We start from the raw sequence: 18,879 nt of genomic DNA on the forward strand, positions 1-18,879 counted from the left end.
ACATTTCCTTTTTGATTCTATGGCCATTATAAAAAGTTACATTAATAGCATTTAGAGGCGCTATCTGAACAGTTTCCTTATTTAGCAAAGCCCTTATCCTTAAGAATATACATAAAATACCTCTTAAGTGAATGACAGGTTAGTATTTATTTAAATGATTTCCTGAAACAAGGCCTGAATTAATGGATTTTATGCATGTAGACCCTATCATAATTATTAGTGCTGCTATCCATATCATAGAGGCATACATGATAACAACAACAAAAACTGAAGGTCATGCAACTGATAGCTGACCATTCAAGCATACGTACCAATTGGGCAATCTTTCTTATTACATATATCATGTTGCTTGACATCTCCCACACATGGTTTTCCTCCATACTGGGGCTCAGGACTGTTACAAAGCCGAGACCTCTCGTGGATCCCACCTCCACAGCTAACTGTGCAAGCAGACCATGGAGACCATGGACCCCACTGACCATTAACTAGAATATGTAGAAAAAGAGAAAATCAACAGGAGCAACATACTGCAAACAAAGTTCCATGAAGACAACTCATCTCTCAGGTAATGGTGTATAAACAGCTGTCGTTGTACACAGAAGAAGGAAAGGAACAAAAAGGTTATAGTTACCAGAGGCCTATGTACCTATGGCACTGTAGGATCTGAAGCACCTGATCTTCATGCTCCCCAGAGCTGGGAGATTTCTTTCATGAAAAAATTGTCCCCAAAAATGTTATTATTCAGTTGACAATTCTGAGCCAACTGTTTCTATTCCAAAGTACCTTTGCTGGCAACGCATAGGAAGTGCACGCAGGTGCACGTGTCCCCCCTGAAATCAGCTGTGCACCCCCTGGAAGCACCAGCTGCGAAACCGGATGTGCCAGCAGAAGCACACTTGCAGTTTCATCGCTGGCTTGGCAATCGGATGCTGGGGGCCCCCTCCTCCCCATTTGGCGATTTGGTGCCCCCCCAGACTTGGGAGGCACCAGTCACCCATACTTGGTGCTGTGAATTTTTTGTTTGTCAGTAGAAGATGTAGCATATTGCAACTAATGGCATTTTAGGATTGCCTTCCCTAGCTACCAAATAACTTTGATTTGCCATCATTTAAAGCCCTTCTATTTAGGGCCTTGTTACACTTTATGCTGTGAGCTGTACAAATGTTGATTTCTATTAGTGCCAGCTTGGAATTTGGATCAATTACACCCTTAGTCTAGAAACTTTCTCAGACTGTCCCCCATCTGCACAGCTGGGATTTGCCTCTAGAGGCCTGTTGAGCAGGGGCAGGACTAGGAGCTGTACCTGTAAATTGCCACTAGAGGCTTGGTCAGCCAAGACAGGCTTCTATCGCTGCTCTATGGCTGGGGGTATGAGATATCCAGAAATATTGGAGGACTTCAACTTGAGTGGCACATCTGTGGGGAGTGGCCACACCTTCATGGAACAGGAGCTGGGTAGTATGGATCAGAGATAATCCTGCCCTGGAGTGACATCACTTTGAGCTGCACAATGAGTGCTTAAAACTACTTCAAGGTGTTAATGTGCAGATAATCCAGGAGTTAAAAGCTCCAGGAGCTGCCTAAAATTACCATGTAATAAGGCTCTTATACTGCTTCCATCCGAATTTGGAGATAACTTTTCTATATTCTATGACATTTCTATAACAAAGCATCATTTGCACCACTTGAAGATTGTATTTTCATTTGATAATCCAAACATTATTGTGACTCCCAAATGCACTGCCCCCCTGACTCGGATATAAGTGACTTATTCTGATTCCATCTACATTTTATGCTAGTACATGTCAATTGATTTCAGAGCACATATTCCTGAATAATATTGGTATAAAAACAGAATTAGCATGTAACTTCTTTGGAGCAGTGGCTATGTTTTTCCATATGATTTGTACAGTACCAAGCACAATGTTGGTTGTTAGTAAACTGTCAATGTGTAGGGGGTGCACACGTAGGGGATGCCACCCCCACCCGTCCCTGCCAACACCGCCGGCGGCATCTGTGGGTGGTCAGCTATCACCGCTGGCCACCACCAATGCTGCCAGTGGCGTCTGCAGGTGGTCACCGACCCCTGGTCGATGCTCACCACCCTCCCCACTCCCACTGCTGACAGTGCTGGCGGGGTCTGTGGGAGCTCCCCCCTTACCGCCGCCAGCACTACCGTGCCCCACCAGCCGCTGGGGGTACGCATCATTCATGTCAGTGAATAAATAACACATTGGCACTTATGTAAAAAGGGCTGCACAGGCAGCGGTGAGTAAGTCATTTAGCCTATTTTTCAATCCACAGAAATATAGTGAGTTCAGAAGTATGAAACAGGAAATGGATAAAATAAAAACAAATCTAAAGTGACTATAAAAGAAGAAACAATGATAAAAGAAAATTCTAAATGAAAAAATAAATATGTGTATCTATACTATAAAATGGCATATGCTTATACTATTCTGGTTTTGGTGACTCATGCTTCTGTCATTAATATATAATACGGCCTACTGTTTAGATCAAAACATGTTTATCTTTTTGTTATGTATGAATCACCCATGGAAAATATGGCTTTAAATTACAGGAAGGAAGTTTCCTTAAACTTGTAAGGAACTCTTAATTTTTAAAGCAAAATAATAGCTTAAGAGGTTTGCAAAACCTCAAACTACATTGTTGTCACTCATCCCTTCTTAAAATACCCCTATGAGGTAAATAAGCATGAAAATAATTATGAATAAAGTAACCCATGAAGAAGCAACTTGACTTGAAAAAGACTATTTCATGAGCCAGTGCCAAGGCCACAAGTGGGACCCTGAATTCCTACTTCCCATCCCCTGGTTTACTCACAAAACCACATTCCTTGTGAACATTGTAATCTGAATCTGATACCAAGATATTAAAACTTGGAGCAAAGAAACAGTGGGTTTATTATAGTCCATTTCTAGGCTAGGAGTTAGATTCTTTGTCTCTATCAAAATTTAGAGCCTGTGTTACTGGAAGATAAAATGCAGCCATCTTGGGTTTGACTTTCATCTTGGGCTTAAATGCAAACTTACTTGGACATGGGACTCTCTCACATTTCTCTGTTTCCCGGCCCTTTCCTTCACAGTTTTTCCCACCCATCTGTGGGATGGGAGAATTGCAGAGACGGATGCGGGTTATGTTGCCTATTCCACAGGTCACGGAACAGGAAGACCAAGGAGACCAATGACTCCAGCCACCATCTTGACGTACTGACGGAAAGAAGGGCTCAGCATAAGGAAAGGCTTATTTAATTTAAAGGTATAATAGAACCTAGCCTTGCAGGAGAACTCTACCCATTTACAACAGATATCCCATCTTTTTCCCATGACTATCAGGCCCTTGGCAGACATTACACTTAAGGCATGATTAACTAATTAATCATGTCATAAGTAGTAACCCAGCCATACATTCAAGCAATTAATGATGCGATAAAACAGGGAATAAGCCACAAAATCATTACACAAATATATGTAATAATTCTGTGGCTCATTCCAGTCTCATTTTAAATTGAACATGTGGCTGGTATGCTGATTAGCTGATCAGCATTCCCAACCTTGGGAGCACAGCAGAGCCCTTCAAGACTCTGGTGAGCTCCTATTGTGAGAGCACTGGTCAACTGACTGGCATTCCCAGCTGTGGAAGCTCATTGGGCACCCTGCTTGCTACTTGCTGGTGCAAGGGTAACCCAGGATCATGATTCTAGGCTCCCCCTACTCTGGCACTAGGGTGCAATTGATGTCTAATCCCAAATCCTACAATCATGCCTCCAGCCATGCACATGTGGCATGACAGAAGACTCAGTTGTTGGGATCAAGGATCAGATCCCATCAAGCTTTTCAATGAATGTCTGTCAGCAGCCCCAGTTGGAAAGCCCAACATTCTCATTCAAGCTTAACAATCAAGACAAGATTGAAGAGGATGCTACAGTAACTGTCTAGAGAACAGCTACTTTAAAAATAAGTTTATTTTAAAGTTGTAGCAAAACACTTGTCTTCAAAGATGGTTATTATCATCATGAGCAATATTCCTTTAGGTCTGCATAGACTAGTCAAGAAACAAAAGTACCCTGGAGTACTACAAACTTGTTCTGTGGACAGAATATGACACATGCATGAACAGCAAACAAAACAGATCAATTAAATGGTCTACAAGAATCTTACTGAACTACTCTATATAGATCCTTGCTCCTCCTGTCATAAGCATTTCTAAACTAATAGACTGTGATGATAACCATGGATGAATGGCAAAATAGAAATTGTCACCCCCGTACCACATTCACCACATATATTCTAAATGTCAACAAAAGGTAATAGGCCAGCTTGTAATGTAAATCCAAAGTCATTCTTTGTCTTTTTCTTTACAGTATAAAGACTAGACTAGCCAGTGTACATGCACACTGAACTGACATAAACTGAGAAATATCATAGAGGGGAGAAACGGAGGAATAATGCCAAAAGAAGCAGAGTACGGAAGCATAAATTAGTATTAAAATACATCCAATTCTGACTATTAATGTCTGTCTAGGAAACCCAACCTATGATTCTTTTGGCTTCATCATAGAAATGAAGAAACAGAGAGAAGTTCCTAAAGAGAGATAAATGTCATAACTCACTGCGATGCTCGCATTTTTTGAAGCTACACATTCTTGTCTGGATGTGTGGGCCAGTGCAAGAACTCCTGGTGACATCACATGACCTGCCTCGCATCTGAGTTCCTGAGCCACATGTCACTGAGCATTTGGTCCAGTCTGACCATGGAGACCAGCCTTCTTCACTGTCTTCAGCTGCAGATCAGAAGAAGCAAAATGTTCTTAACAGTCAGTTGCTTTTGTCATCAGATTTCTGCTTCTGCATGTCCTTTGCTTAGAATGCACCCTTTTTTCCTTTACATTTCTTGTTCTTATTCTTCTTTTTTATTTCTGCCCTGAAGAGTTAGAGAACTTCACTTTGTTTAACACATTTTGAAATTGGGCCATATCAGAATCCTGGATCTAAACACGCTCATCTTATATCCTGTTTAGAGCTGGGACTCACTCTTGTAGAATTTTATCTTTGGAATGGGGTGTGCCAAACACCTCTTTCCAGACACTCCCAAACTTTGGAACCACATCCAGAATCTGAGGCTTGGATCTACTTTTAATATAATGTAATGAAAAATGTGATGAAGAGCACAATGGCAAAAGGACTCTAGCTGACCTGATCAATCATGAGGCCTAAATATACTTACATTTACATTCTATTTCAGAAGATTTAAACTTCTGAAAAAAGTTGCAATTTTTTTACAGTAGGTCTGTCCAGATCAGGGTGAATGCATTACTGAAGCTATTCTCATTCCAAATTCTAGCTATGCATTTAAATTCGTGTCTTGAAAGAATCCTTTTATCATTCTGTTCCATATGAGTGAAGTATTGTCAGGCCCATAATAACAGGCAAAAATAATTTGTGAAACTCCTTGCCTCTATAAACATAATAGCATTGTAACACAGAAAACTAACCTTCATTCTGGAAACTAGGCACTTTCTATAGGAAGATGGTAGACATACAATCTATTCTAGCTCTATTCTGTATAGAGATGAAAGGATAGCTAATAATACATAATGAGAAATCAGAAAGTCCAAACAGGAGAAATGTAGTTAAATTCCATTTTTCTGATGCTTAAACAATATGATTTTTGTTTGCACTGAGGTATATTTAGCTTTTTCTTTTCAACACTACACATAAAGCAAGTTTTTTTTTTTGAAGGCCAACTGATGGATTCTTTTTTCCCTTCACTTATCTACTTACACTGAGAGCAGACAGGACAGCATTCACCTTCAATAAATGATGGATTGGCACAAGACACTGCTGGGCAGGTGATTTGATGGCACACAATTTTAGAATTCTACATAAAAAATAAGCAACATATTGGCTTGTAGTCATTTACAGATACTGGCAAAAGCATACGTTCTGGGAAAATTCCACTCCCTATGGAAGGTCTACAATTTATTAAAAATCTTTAAGAAAATATATAAAATATTGAAGATGTTCTCACTTGGCATCAGTTTAAAAGACCAAAAATACTGTATTTAAGTTGAATCTTTCATCAAAGGGAAGATTTTGCATCCGATACGACTATCAATATAACATTGCTCTTTTGTCCATGAGAAGTTAAGACCCTGATCCAAAATGTATTTAAGACAATGGGGGATCCTATTAGATCAGGCTCAGAATGGATGCTAGATTCATATTCTACTTTCTGAACATCCTGTCACAGCATCTGATGAAGTGAGCTTCATCTCACGAAAGCTTGTGCTATATATATAAACCTACTTTCGTTAGTGTATAAGGTATAAATCTACCCTGCCTTCTACAGAACTGAGTAGTCAAGCTGGATTCAATCTGCTTAACATTTTCCAAAGAGGGAGAAATGCTTCCAAAGTCTTACCTGGCAAGTACATTTGGTACAGCTATCCACCGTCCAGATTTCATTATCTGCAAACACGCGGCCATCCTGCCAGCAGACCGATTGGTTCTTGAGAGTTTTGTTAGGCCCAATCAATTCCCACATGATTTGGTTCTCCTCAGACTAAAACATTAAATGAGCAAACAAAGTGATAGGTGTATTTTGTATCCAAGGTGCTTAAAAAGAGAAACTTTTGATCTGGTTCAAGTTACAATTGAAAAAGTACACTTTTATGCATTCCTATGCATTAGGAAAAAAGCAAAAATAAAATGTTTTTGTGCTATTCCACAGTTCTTTCAGGTAATATCATAATTGTAGTTAGAAAGCTCTAAATATAATCTGCTCTCAATGGCTTTTTTTAAATATATATATATTTCATCATCTAGGAGGGAAAATTATTCCATTCTTGGAATATGCAGTAAGTTATGAAAGCTGTGTTTAGAAAGTATGAACGTAGTTCAGAACTAGGAAGGAAGGAAGTAGATTTTAAACACCCACACATCAACTTACTACAATAGAGAAAGGTAAAAATCAGATACTTCCACTTACTCCTGAGGTATGGTGAGAAGTGTAGACATTATATATATATATACACACTCATACACACACACACACACACACACACACACACACACACGCACGCCTATACATGATACTTATGGCCAAATTTGACTAGCAGTTTGTGTTCAACTCTTGGCTGCCAAACCTCAGAAAACATTAATAGGCCTTATATTTTGGGAATGTCCCTGTACCTACCCCATGGAAATAAAAATCAGTAAGTGTCCTAATACAGCATCCAAAGTCATCAATAGGCATTTTTCATAATGTAGGCCATACATGCACTGAGTCCAACTGAATCCAGCATGTGTGTATATGTGTATAATCACCTTCCAACATGCCTAATGTTCTATCCATCAATATGTTCAACCAAAGTCATAGAAGGCGAGAGGGGGGACAGCATTTTAAAAAAAAATGTATTATATACCTTTTGATTCTTAAGTCCAGAGGGCACCTACCACTTTCTGAAGGTTATCAACTAAGTTGTTAACAACAACACGCAACCCAGTGAGCTCAGTGAACATAGTCCCCAGCTCTTCACAGGAACGGTCACAGAACTCAGCCTTCTTCTCTGTTTTTTCACCAATGTACTCAGTTGTGACAGCAGGGCTGAGGTGAAGGATCTCAGTACTCTCATTGATGGTGTTCACTTCAACTGTAGGGAGGAAGAGAACAAAGAACAGTTGTGTATACAATGGTCTTCCACTGATTATAGCTTACTGTTGGAATCATAGATTGGCACCTATAGGTAGAGTTTAACTGCATCAGTTTTGGAACGGCTGCATGCTAAATTATACTGAAAAATAAAATCAGGGGGTTGGATGTCAGCAGGTTCTAATTATAGACTTTCCCTTTCAAAACTAAGACCCCAGCTTTGTCTTATATAGCTATCATTTAAAAGCACTATTGGCAGTATAAATAATTAATTTATGAAGAAAATATAATAACATATAATATCATAAAAGCATATATATATATATGTATTATGCTCCTCCATAGCCATAGAAGTTTTCAGATGTTACATGCAATATCATGTTCACCATATGAACACAGAAGATCCTTTCAAGTGGGGTCATGGAAAAAAGACTCCTCTTCCTTCTATTCCATGGCAGATATCCACACAAAAAAAATATCAGCTAACTGGGATGGCCAAAAAAAAGTGTGTCCAGCTCTGGGGAAATTTAGAGGTTTTTTAAATGTCTGATGAACCAGAAAATCCCTAGACCCTGCAGCTGCTCTGTTAAAATGGTAGTCTCATGAGTTTCACTGCTAACATCAGCAGTGAATTTGACAAAGATGTGAATTTCATTGAGTACCTGCAGGATGTTCCCAGACTTTCTAGCTCTGGAATGGACTGATCAATCGACTGTCCCAGGACAAAAGACCCACAATTTCCAGCATCCCTAACCCCAGGACAAACAAGCTGGAAATTCAAAAAAGTTTATATTAGAATCATGCTTTGGGTTTGGTGAAAGTTCACTGAAGTTGGGATCTTCTAAACAGATGACGAGTTCAATGAGCTGGTATTTTTCAACAAAATTTTATAACAGAAATTTTCCATACAGTTTTTCAGCTAAGTTGTCAAGTACTGAGCCCAGATAAAAGTGAAATAGGGGCCAAGATGTTTTAAGCCACTTGTTTACCCTGGCTCCTACTTCTGCAACTAGCAAGACCCTGATCAGTCCTGTGCATTATAGGTAAATGCTTCTTCTAAATTCAGCCAGTTGGTAACGGGCTTCTAGTGGCCTCTTTGTACCTGGGAATAAACACAGAACCAAACACCTCTTAGCACCAACACAACTCCCACATCATGGAGGGATGCAGAGCCAACCAAGTCCCATGCCAAAGGAATGCTTGGTTCCCCTGCTAGGGCAGGTTTTGCAGCCTCTTTGCAATACCACATTTTCATTCATCTCTTGAATGGATAGGGACAGAATTGGCCTGGCACCAACCTGCCAATATTTTTTGGTAATCATTGGAATCACAGAAGAGAAATAAGCACAACTCTTGGTGCAATATAACATATGTGCATAAATGTATCAACACCATTCATTGTTGTCATCTGGATAGCCAAAAATGGTGAAAGGTCTTTGAACTTTGGAGGATTGACTTAGAAAATGTACAAGCAATGTTAGTGGAATCAAACTCCTACACTGCCTCCTTATACAAACAAAAGTTTAAAAAATAAAATAATAATAAACTAGGCTATTAGCTGTTAAATGATTATTCACTTAACTTTTGTTAATTGGATTGGATCAACGTGGCTTATAGTTAACTGATTATCTGCTCCTTGCCAAAGTCTATATTGAAATGACTCCCATATTCCAAAGCTTAAATAACTAGCTATCTTAGTTTCTAGGACAGAAAGAAAATAGGTATGTAGGATAATGGGCATTTTTACATGTGTTTTGGGCCGTGGTGCCGGGTGCTTCAATTAGTGAGCCGCGCTAATTAAAAGCACCCGTACATCACATGTATCAGCATCCCCGTGCTGAAAAAATGGCGGCAGGAGCTTTGAACTGAAGCTCATTGAACATGTTTTATTTCAAAGTGCCCCACCACCATTTTTTTTATTGTGGGGACACACGGAGATGCTGATACACATGACACGGAAGGCTGCCAGAGAGTGTCAATTTCTGTTCTCTGCTCTGACATGCTGGATGTCCAGCACATTGGAGCAGGCTCCCCGCACATCTGTAGGAGTCCAATGTGTCAGAGTCGTCTATGGTGGGACTCTGTTTATTTAGGATGACTTCTTTTATTATTTTATTTCCATGTAAAACATTAGGCTTCAATGATTCCCCATATAACATTTTTCAAATCATTACTTTCACATTTTTAAGTTAACACATTCTGCCTTGACCTGAAGAGTTTAAGGACATTATTAAATCTGTAGTCTCAACAGGGAGTGCAGTCCTAAACTATGCTAGAAGCATTAAATCCATACTCCCTACTGACACTTGGCAATCATTGAAAGAAGATACCTCAGTACTACTCAGTGCTCTGTTGCTGGCTTCCTGCTAATTCTTAAGGGGTAGAATGATATGCTTTGAAAAGAAAAAGTGTTGAAAATGAAAATATTGTCATTAGAGCAAAAACAAGCATCCCTTGACAAACAAAAAGCTCATTCTGCTGATCTGGCACTTGGTAGGATGGAAAAATATTTGCCTGGACAATTGACACATTTATACCCGTGTAATCAGTATTTACACTGGTATACAAAAGGAGCAGGTAGATAATGTACAGATCTACACTTGTGCTGCCTACTCAAATTTGGTGTAAAATTACCCAAGAAAAAACTACATTTGTACAAATTACACTGGTGTATGTCACCTGTCTGCAACTTACCCAAGGGTAGCCATTTGCTCTAAGCAAACAAGCTACTTCTCTCCCCTTGCCTCCTAGTGGCAAAGTGCTATAAGAACACTTACCCAGTGTGACTATCCCCAAATAGCTTCATTCCTGTCCATAAGGCTCCTTACAAAACCAGGGTAAGTTATACCACAATAAAGATATTGTTTAGCCAGACCTTTTATTATTTTTTAAACATGCCTCTCCAAAACTCAGTGCAGATGTATAAATAATTTTAAAGCACATGTAATGATTACATTATAGTAATGCTTCCCCATCCACCAACCTATTAACTCCCTCTTATATCATCTCTCTAGGCAGCCTACCCTCTCTGAAAGGGCTTATATATGTGACCCAAAAGTCAGCAAATACATGGCTCTTTCAGAGAAACTGCAATAGTGAATCTCAGAATTTGGGCACTTTACTGACAATGTCTTACCTCCCACTCTGCTCACATTAATATCTGGCATGTGTTAGCTTAGGTGCCTCACCTGAACTGCCAAGGAATCAATTAAGAGAAGAAGGATCTGTTATGTGTGACCAGTGTATTGCCCATGGTTTTTCAGCTGTAGCTGTGTAGCTACATAGGCAGGGCCATGAGACTGTGATGATGCATGTAACATTTCTCTAATGCTTCGACAGCTGCAGCTACTGGAAGTTGAAAGCTATTCTATCATAAATGATCTCTCATCATGCCTTACTACTAGTATTTTCCCTTGGGCTCCCAAATGATTTCTCTTTACGGTAGTAGAGAAAAAATATGGCTGCATGTTTTCTGTTAGTATCTAATCCATTTTAATCAAATATTTTCCTTTTTGGTACTCTTCCCATACAAATGTAGAAGATCCAGAGATCCTCCTTCAGTTGGTCCAATTGGCTCAATACTAGTATATCCTCAACCAAACAGAGACATGTTTTCAGTCTCTTAAGTAATTCATGACTAGAATTGAGAGCTCTGCTTTGTGGATCTGATTGTCTAAGATGACCCTAGGTCTCCATCTGCATCTTCTATTTAAGAAGGTTACTCTGCTAATGAATGAGTTGGGCTTCCTGAACTGTGTCATCCTTGAAGCCACTGTTCTGCTTTACTTTGAAAGTGCAATGCCATTCAAAAAAAAAAGATGTGCATGTCCTTACACTTGCTTTTCTACATATACATGTCCTTCTACTAACAAGGGAGCCATAAAAAAGAAGGTAATGGGTTTTGAGTTATTCTCTATTCACAGTGGAAAGAATTAGCAATGTATTTCCTTCCTTTTCTTCTCCCTCTTTCCATACTGAAATAATGGGAAGTATGGCTATGACCTATCTGGTAGTGTTCCTGCCAAACCTGAGCACAAAAATCTTCTTAATCAACAAGTGTCACAGGATGAAGATATGCCTTCATGCTAATATTGGCTAAAGTTAAATTCCCATCTATCCATTCAATGCATTTCTAAGGCACCCATTATCATAGCATCTCAGCTCCCATTGTATGCATACTAATAGTGTTTTTGTAATTTCTCACTAATTTTATTTGAAGTAGTTTTAAACAGGGATTAGTATTAAAGTCTACTATAATACATCTGGTTTATATCAACTTTTTACCTCAAAGCATCTTAAGTATATTAATTCCCTAATAACCCTGCAAAGAGACAAGAGCCATGATCAACCATTTATTTTTTTCTTTGTACAAAAGGTAAAATGGAAACACAGTAGACTTAATTGATTTGTTCAAAGTCAAAGTTCAAGGTTCAAGCGTGTGGAACGCATGTGATTTCCAGTGACAGAGAACAGAAATAAATCCAAAATCAAGCTGCCTCACCCATACAGTAACTGCAAAACCACATTCCCTGCCCTCCAACAGAATTACTACTCAAAGTTTCTTGATTGAGCTCATGCCAGTAAAAATTTCTGCAAGTAGAACCAGGTACAAAAATACCGCCCATGACAGTCAGGGTGAGACCTAAACTAGACTTGACATGCCCTTTAATTGTTTCCCTTTTGAGGGTCCCAAAATGGTGGCCTCCCCATACACAAGACTCCAAATGATGTCTGCAGGAAAAATACTGATCAAAATTATAGGTGGCAAGCTATCAGAAATACCTTTCATGTTTCTTTCACTTATTAGGTTATTCTTTTTAATCCACCTAAGATTCAGTCAATCCCCACCCCCTCTCATGTTCAATATGTCTCTAATACATTTGCTACCAAAAGATTTCACATCCTTAAGGCTTGAAGACATGCTCATACCACACAATGAATCAGGTTCAGAATCCAGAGAGATGATTCCCAACCTTGTGCTCTGATCATTAAAAAACATTCCTTTGTTCACTGATAAAGTATACATAGATGAATTATTCTGTTTTATTACTGATAATTTAAAGACTCCAAAATTCTTAATCTAACAGCAAAAATAAAAGGTCAGATTGATGTGAGTAAGTGATATTTTTATCATGTTTTCAGCACCATGTGAATTATACAGTGATTACTTTTGTTGTCACTTCCAAACAATATTCAGAAGATTATGAGAAATTCCAAAGCTTTCGGAGACACATTCTGCCTCTTCCATAAGCACAAAATCCATTAGCTCAATTGGAGTTATGCCTTAGTCAGAGGGTAATATATAAGTCTGATAATTCCTTATTTACAGATTCACTTGAAAAATGATAGTGAGAAAAAAGATTCTTACTTGTCTGGCTCCTCTGGCATCCTTTTTTACGTAGAACCTCTTCTAAGGAAATGTCAAATATTAAATTAACATTTTGAAGGAGACCCTGTAATAGAAAAACCCCAAAAAACTTTCAGACAATTGAAGACAAAACCCATAGCAGAACATCATGAGTTTTGCCTGGGTTGTCCCCCAGCATTCCCACTATAACAGCTAGATTTGGCCATAGGTAAATATTAAAATATAACATAGGGCACTTATCTCTGGGAAACACTAAAAATTTATTTTGCTAATTTGGAAACCTCACTGTTTAAAATATTAATGAAGTATAAAACCAGTTCTTTTTCAGAATAAGTCACAGTAAAGTAGTAATTGTTCAACTGTTCTCATGCTGCCACCTTGCTGAGAGTTCAAATTCAAACATATTTCCATAATATTCAATTAGCCAGACAATGGCTGCATGGAGGATGCGGGACACAATGGTTTTAAAAAGGTGAAGTTTGCTTGAAGTTGCAAATGAGAGAGTTGAGTGGCTCAGCCTAACCCTAAAAGTTGCTTGTGTTGTGAGAGAAGCAGATTTTTCATTTTAGGGGAATATCTGCAATTTTAAAATCCTTCCTATATAAAGCAGAATTAAAATGAAACAATGGCATTTTCCATAAGACAAAATTTGCGGGGGGGAAGGGAATCTCATTTTAAGTTGGTCACATTTTGATTCCAAGGCTTCATTTTTTTGTTTTAGATCATGTAAAAGAAGAAAAAGAGGAAGAAAAGTTATTTTAAAATGGAAAACCAAAAAAAATTATTTGGGAAAGGTTGAAGTGGGATATTTCTTCCCCACAGAATTTTTTCCCCAGTTTTTCTTCTGAAACAAAATTTTATCAAAATCACCATGTTTCTCTGTGAAATATGTCACTTTCAATATTTCATCATTTTCTGATGGAAAAGAGTCCATCAGAAAATTTCCAACAAACTCTGCAAATCACCACAAAATGTAGCGTGCTTGAAAGCGTCTGCCCTAGAAGGCCCACAATTGAAAAAGAAGGCTAATGGAGTTGACAAGTTCCAGGTGGAAGTTCATTCAGTAATAGAATACACTTTCTCTAGCCCTAGAATATATTTTGTCAATTCTTCACTTGTATAAACTCTGAAATTCCTGCCATTAACCTCCAGCAATACATAAGAAGGCATTTGGCCAAATTCTGCTCTTGAATCCTCTTATCTATATTGACATCGGGGTATATACAAAAAGAGAATTAGGCCCATTGTCTTCCACTACCAACTGCAGCTATATTCCTTACCTCAGCACAGACTATAACTCATCCGTGTTACCTACCCTGAAGTGATTCTCTCGAATGGACCCTTTTGTCACATACATTCTACTGTTCTCTGCTTTTAGCTGCTCATAGAAAGGCTCCTCCAGGATAAAGCTGTCAATAAGGTCACAGCCAACATAGAGGTTGTAGTTCTCTCCTGTTACTTGAACTGTGAGGTTCTTCCACTGAGAGTCTGCTAGGTCCACATCTTCCAAAGAAATCACATTCTGGGAGCCATCCACCCAATAGATGAGGTCCAGAGTGTTGGCTCGGCCATTGGAAATAATCTCAAACTGCCTCTGAGTAGTGCCAGGACCTTCTAAAGCAATGATGGTGCCTCTAGATTGCCTGTCCTGCCTCAGAGTGGCTGAAAGAATAAAGCCCTCATTTTTCCGTAAGAGGTTGATAATCTGCTTTAATTTCTCTGGATTCACTGGAGGTATGTGGTCAAATCGAATGAAACGATATGCTGGGGTAGTGGGATTTGGACCCCGAAATACTTTTGCTCCAATTGTCTTTCGGTTTATGTTACTGATTTGAAGCAAGTCAAATGTAGTCTCCTCTTCCTTGTCACCATCTGTGAGAGTCAAGAGCGTGTAACAATGTGATTACAAAAAGGAACACGATGAAATATAACTATACACAGTACATGTAATCATTCTAATAGTTTGATAGAAACTACTATATTGGCTACCACTTTGACACAGTAAATCCAGTACTTGCATCGTCTTTAAAGACAGAAGCATATTTAATACTTATTTGACATGCAAGAATGAGCACTATTTACATCTGGCACATACATCTGTTGAGCATTTCCCCATATTTGGCAACATGCATATGTATATATGTAATAATACATATATCTATGTACCCATTTGTATTTGTATATCATTTCTTTATGTATATGAATACTAATATATTCATATACATTCATATATTTCTAGCCTAGTGAAGGTCAGCCTCCCATATACATAAAAATGCTTATTGGCATAAGGAAAGCTTTCAAATCAATTGTAATATTTTAACTTGCAGCTTGGAAGAATCAGATGAACACCCACATTACAGTAAGTTAGCTCTCAAGAAAAGCAGAATTACACCTAGAATGAACTTATCTCAAGAGCTTGCATGGGAAAAAAAAAAGTCTAGCATTGTGCCAATTTAGACCCAAGCTAAATTTGGCACATGGAGTTTTTTCCCTTTCTTTCTACATTTCCTGCTAAGCAGATCCCGCCCGCCCAGTCAGCTTAAGCCATTCTCATATTTCATATGCATTGCAAAAGGAATATTTTAGCAATTACTTTTTTGGATAAGTAAACGTAAGTCAACACTCACTAGAGAAAACTATTTTTATCTTTTTCTTTCTTGGGTAGGAGGGAAATGTTATCCAAATTTATCTGTAGTAACACTTCTTTAAAGAAAGCTAAAAGTTATTTTAGCAGCCCTTTTTCTCTTATATTATACTATTGTGTATAGGGATTTAGATAAGTCATTTTTAAACCAACTTTTAGCTTTGCAAGTGCAGTCATTACTTCTTGCTTACAAATCTGATTAGGAACTTTCAGGACTTACCTTGAGCATTTGAAGTAGCCCACAGAGTCAACAAGAAGGTTAGCCACAACAGGCTGCTCCTCAGTAGCATAACTCCTATGAATAAGCCAAAACATAAATGAATTAGGCAAATACTCCATGTCAACTGTAGACTGCCAGCTGTCACATGATATGCCCCAACAACACCTTATTTGGAAGCAATGTTTATGACTAATAGCGTATATCACTGGAATTTGTTTTCGAATATATTTATTTGTGGATTTTTTTTCTGCATGAAATAACATACTTGTGATTGGGGGTGTTGGTTGTAGCCGTGTTGGTCTAAGGACATAGGCAGCCAAGGTTCTTTGGGTAGGTGTGATATCTTCTATTAGACCAGCTAAATAGTTGGAAAAATTGTTCTTTGCAAGCTTTCGGGCACAAACACCCTTCTTCAGGCATATAGGGAGTCTGCTGGTGAATTATGTGCTCTCATGGGTAGAATAGAAGCCAAAATGCAAAATGCAGGTCTGTGAAAATAAAAATGTGTGGCAGTAAGGATCAGAGGGGTGGAAGACAATAGGTATGAGACAGGTGAGGGGTGGGAAATACTTGCGATTGAAAGTTTATCTGCTCCTACTATTATTCCTGACTTGCATACATAGTCCTAAGTTTATTACATCACAGTTGCTTGCTTGAGCTTGGTTTTGATGTCAAGAGCAAAGCATTATAACTTCATGTGTAAGGAGGATGTATATTTACATATTAAGACCCCCGTGTCCATACAAAGATCCCTAATAATAAAAGGGGAACAATATACAGAAAAGACATGTCACATCAGCAGAATTTTCTTTCTGGTTTTAGTCGAGATACCACCAAGTTTTCAAATGACAGAAGATGCACTATACTAGTGCTCCATCGCCACTCCCTTTTGAATGAGATCTACAGTTAAATGCCTTGTAAGATAATTGCATTCCAAGTTCTATTTCAGCTTTTCAGTGTGTCACCATAGAAAATTTCTCTCTTTTTCATACATGCACGTGCACATGTACTTAAATTAAGATTTATCTCACAGCGCTGAAGTATTTTTATTGGGTGTTTCCTTCATGTATTGCTGTATGGTTATAGGTGAGGAAAGTGCGTGTGTGCATGTGCATGTGTGTGTTGTGCTGAACAGAATTAGCCCAGTCTGCCAGCTGTAATGCGCAGACAGACTTTTCTGAATAACAGGGTACCACTGCTACTCTAAAAGCTCTAACACATATGCCAATGAGTTCAGGGCTACTGTCTAGTCATTAGAATAAATCCAGTCTGCCAGCTGCAATGTGCAGACATGCTTTTCTGGATAACAGTATACCACTGCTACTTTAAAAGCTCTCTAACCTATACACCAAAAGAGTTCAGGGCTACTTTCTGTCCCTCAGAAAATCAAACTTTCTATTGAAAACTCTGTTTGCTATTTCTACAGAACCATACTCAGCAAAAATGGGAAATTCATAGATTGTAAGGCCAGAAGGGACCTTGGAAGATCATCGGGTCCAGCCTGCTGCACCAAGCAGAAAAGACAACTGGGGGTCAGGTGTCCCCAGCAAGGGGTCTTTTTCCCCCTTAAAAATCCCCTAACTCAGGTTTAACATCCCAGCTACAAGACTAATCCTTTACAAATATGTTTTTTTCCTTTTTAATCTTTATGCATTTGCCTTTCTAATGTGCACCCTACCTTAGAGCACAGTGTCCAAGGGGCAACAGAAAAACCAACGTGCCTTTCCATTGCTATCCACGCCTGCTTGTGTGATAAAATGCTCTGTATCTAATGACCCTGCATCAAGAAAGCTATTAGTATAATATTTCCCACTGAAGATATACGGCTGTCCGGAGCGTGAGCGCATCGGGGATGCTGGTTGACACAAGGTACTCTCCACCAGCATCATTCAGCTGTGCCCAAACCAACAACAACAACAAAAGGTGGCTGACAAAAGCTCAGCTGAGACAAGGAGACTGAAGAGGGGAAGGGAGGCAAAGGCAGACGGACCTCCCCACAGCAGTGTCCCGTAGCCAACTCATCACAGTCTACTGCGGTCAACTCGCCAGTCAGCTCCGCTCACTCCAGCGGCAAAGTTTTCCGGCCTTCCCCTCCCTCCTTACCTGGCATGCAAGGCTGCAGGGATGCTCTTGCCCTTTGGAAAGCCCCCAGTCAAATCCAACGGGGAGCGCGAGTGGGAGCCACCGGGGACGAGGCAGGGGCAACAAGCGGCGGGCTCCCTGCGCGGGGCAGCAGCGGCTCGGCTCCTCTCCAGTGGCTTCGGCGGGCGGCCGCCGCCTTTTATAGCCTTGCCTTCCCGGCCCGGCTGTCAATCAGCTCCGCCAGGCAGCGTTTCGGAGCTCCTGCCTCGGCACCAGTGACATAATCCCCGGCTCGCGGCTGACCATTTGCTCTCGTCTACCTGGAAAGCGACTCCAAAGCCGCCCCCAGGCCCCGGAGCCAGCCCGCCCCCGGCCCCGGGCCCGGCCCCGGCCCCGGCCCCGGCCAGGGGAGGAGCCAGGCAAACACCGGGACACAGAAAGGCAGGGTCGGCTCGGCGCCGGCTGCCCCCGCTGCGCCGCCCCGCGCCCCGGCACTGGCCCAGCATCACCCCGCCACCAGCGCGGCGCCGGCGCCCTTCGGCCCTGCCAGCAGCGCCTCCGCCATCACCCGCGTCTTCTCCCCTAACACCCCCCTACCACCACCGCCCGCTTCTGCCCCCCGACACCCTCCCTACCACCACCACCCACGTCTTCTCCCTCTAACAATCCCGCTCCCTACCACCATCATCCACTTCTTCTCCCCTAACAGCCCCCATCCCTACCACCACCACCCACTTCTTTCCCCCCAACACCCTCCCTACCACTAGCACCCACGTCTTCTCCCTCTAACAATCCCGCTCCCTACCACCATCACCCACTTCTTCTCCCCTAACAGCCCCCATCCCTACCACCACCACCCACTTCTTCCCCCCAACACCCTCCCCCTACCAC

The 18,879-nt window shown here is 40.3% G+C and overlaps 1 protein-coding gene across 2 annotated transcripts in view; it reads right to left on the minus strand.

Annotated features, from left to right (window-relative positions):
* Window positions 1–18,341, minus strand: part of THBS2 (thrombospondin 2) — a 44,540-nt gene extending 26,199 nt beyond the window's left edge. The window contains exons 1-10 of one of the 2 annotated variants that reach the window (XM_006277394.4): window positions 18,010–18,341; window positions 15,907–15,981; window positions 14,358–14,914; window positions 13,043–13,127; window positions 7,479–7,675; window positions 6,445–6,585; window positions 5,805–5,901; window positions 4,634–4,804; window positions 3,054–3,230; window positions 312–485 (exon numbers count right to left, since the gene is read on the minus strand). In XM_006277394.4, coding sequence (XP_006277456.1) covers window positions 312–485; window positions 3,054–3,230; window positions 4,634–4,804; window positions 5,805–5,901; window positions 6,445–6,585; window positions 7,479–7,675; window positions 13,043–13,127; window positions 14,358–14,914; window positions 15,907–15,981; window positions 18,010–18,016 — 1,681 coding nt within the window. In that variant the 5' untranslated portion in view covers window positions 18,017–18,341. Of the gene's footprint in view, window positions 1–311; window positions 486–3,053; window positions 3,231–4,633; window positions 4,805–5,804; window positions 5,902–6,444; window positions 6,586–7,478; window positions 7,676–13,042; window positions 13,128–14,357; window positions 14,915–15,906; window positions 15,982–16,171; window positions 16,347–18,009 lie in introns of those variants that run through there. The other variant, XM_006277395.4, reaches the window with a different exon arrangement.
* Window positions 18,342–18,879: the final 538 nt, after the last annotated feature.

Source organism: Alligator mississippiensis, chromosome 1 (genome assembly GCF_030867095.1).
Source record: "Alligator mississippiensis isolate rAllMis1 chromosome 1, rAllMis1, whole genome shotgun sequence".
Classification (NCBI taxonomy): domain Eukaryota; kingdom Metazoa; phylum Chordata; order Crocodylia; family Alligatoridae; genus Alligator; species Alligator mississippiensis.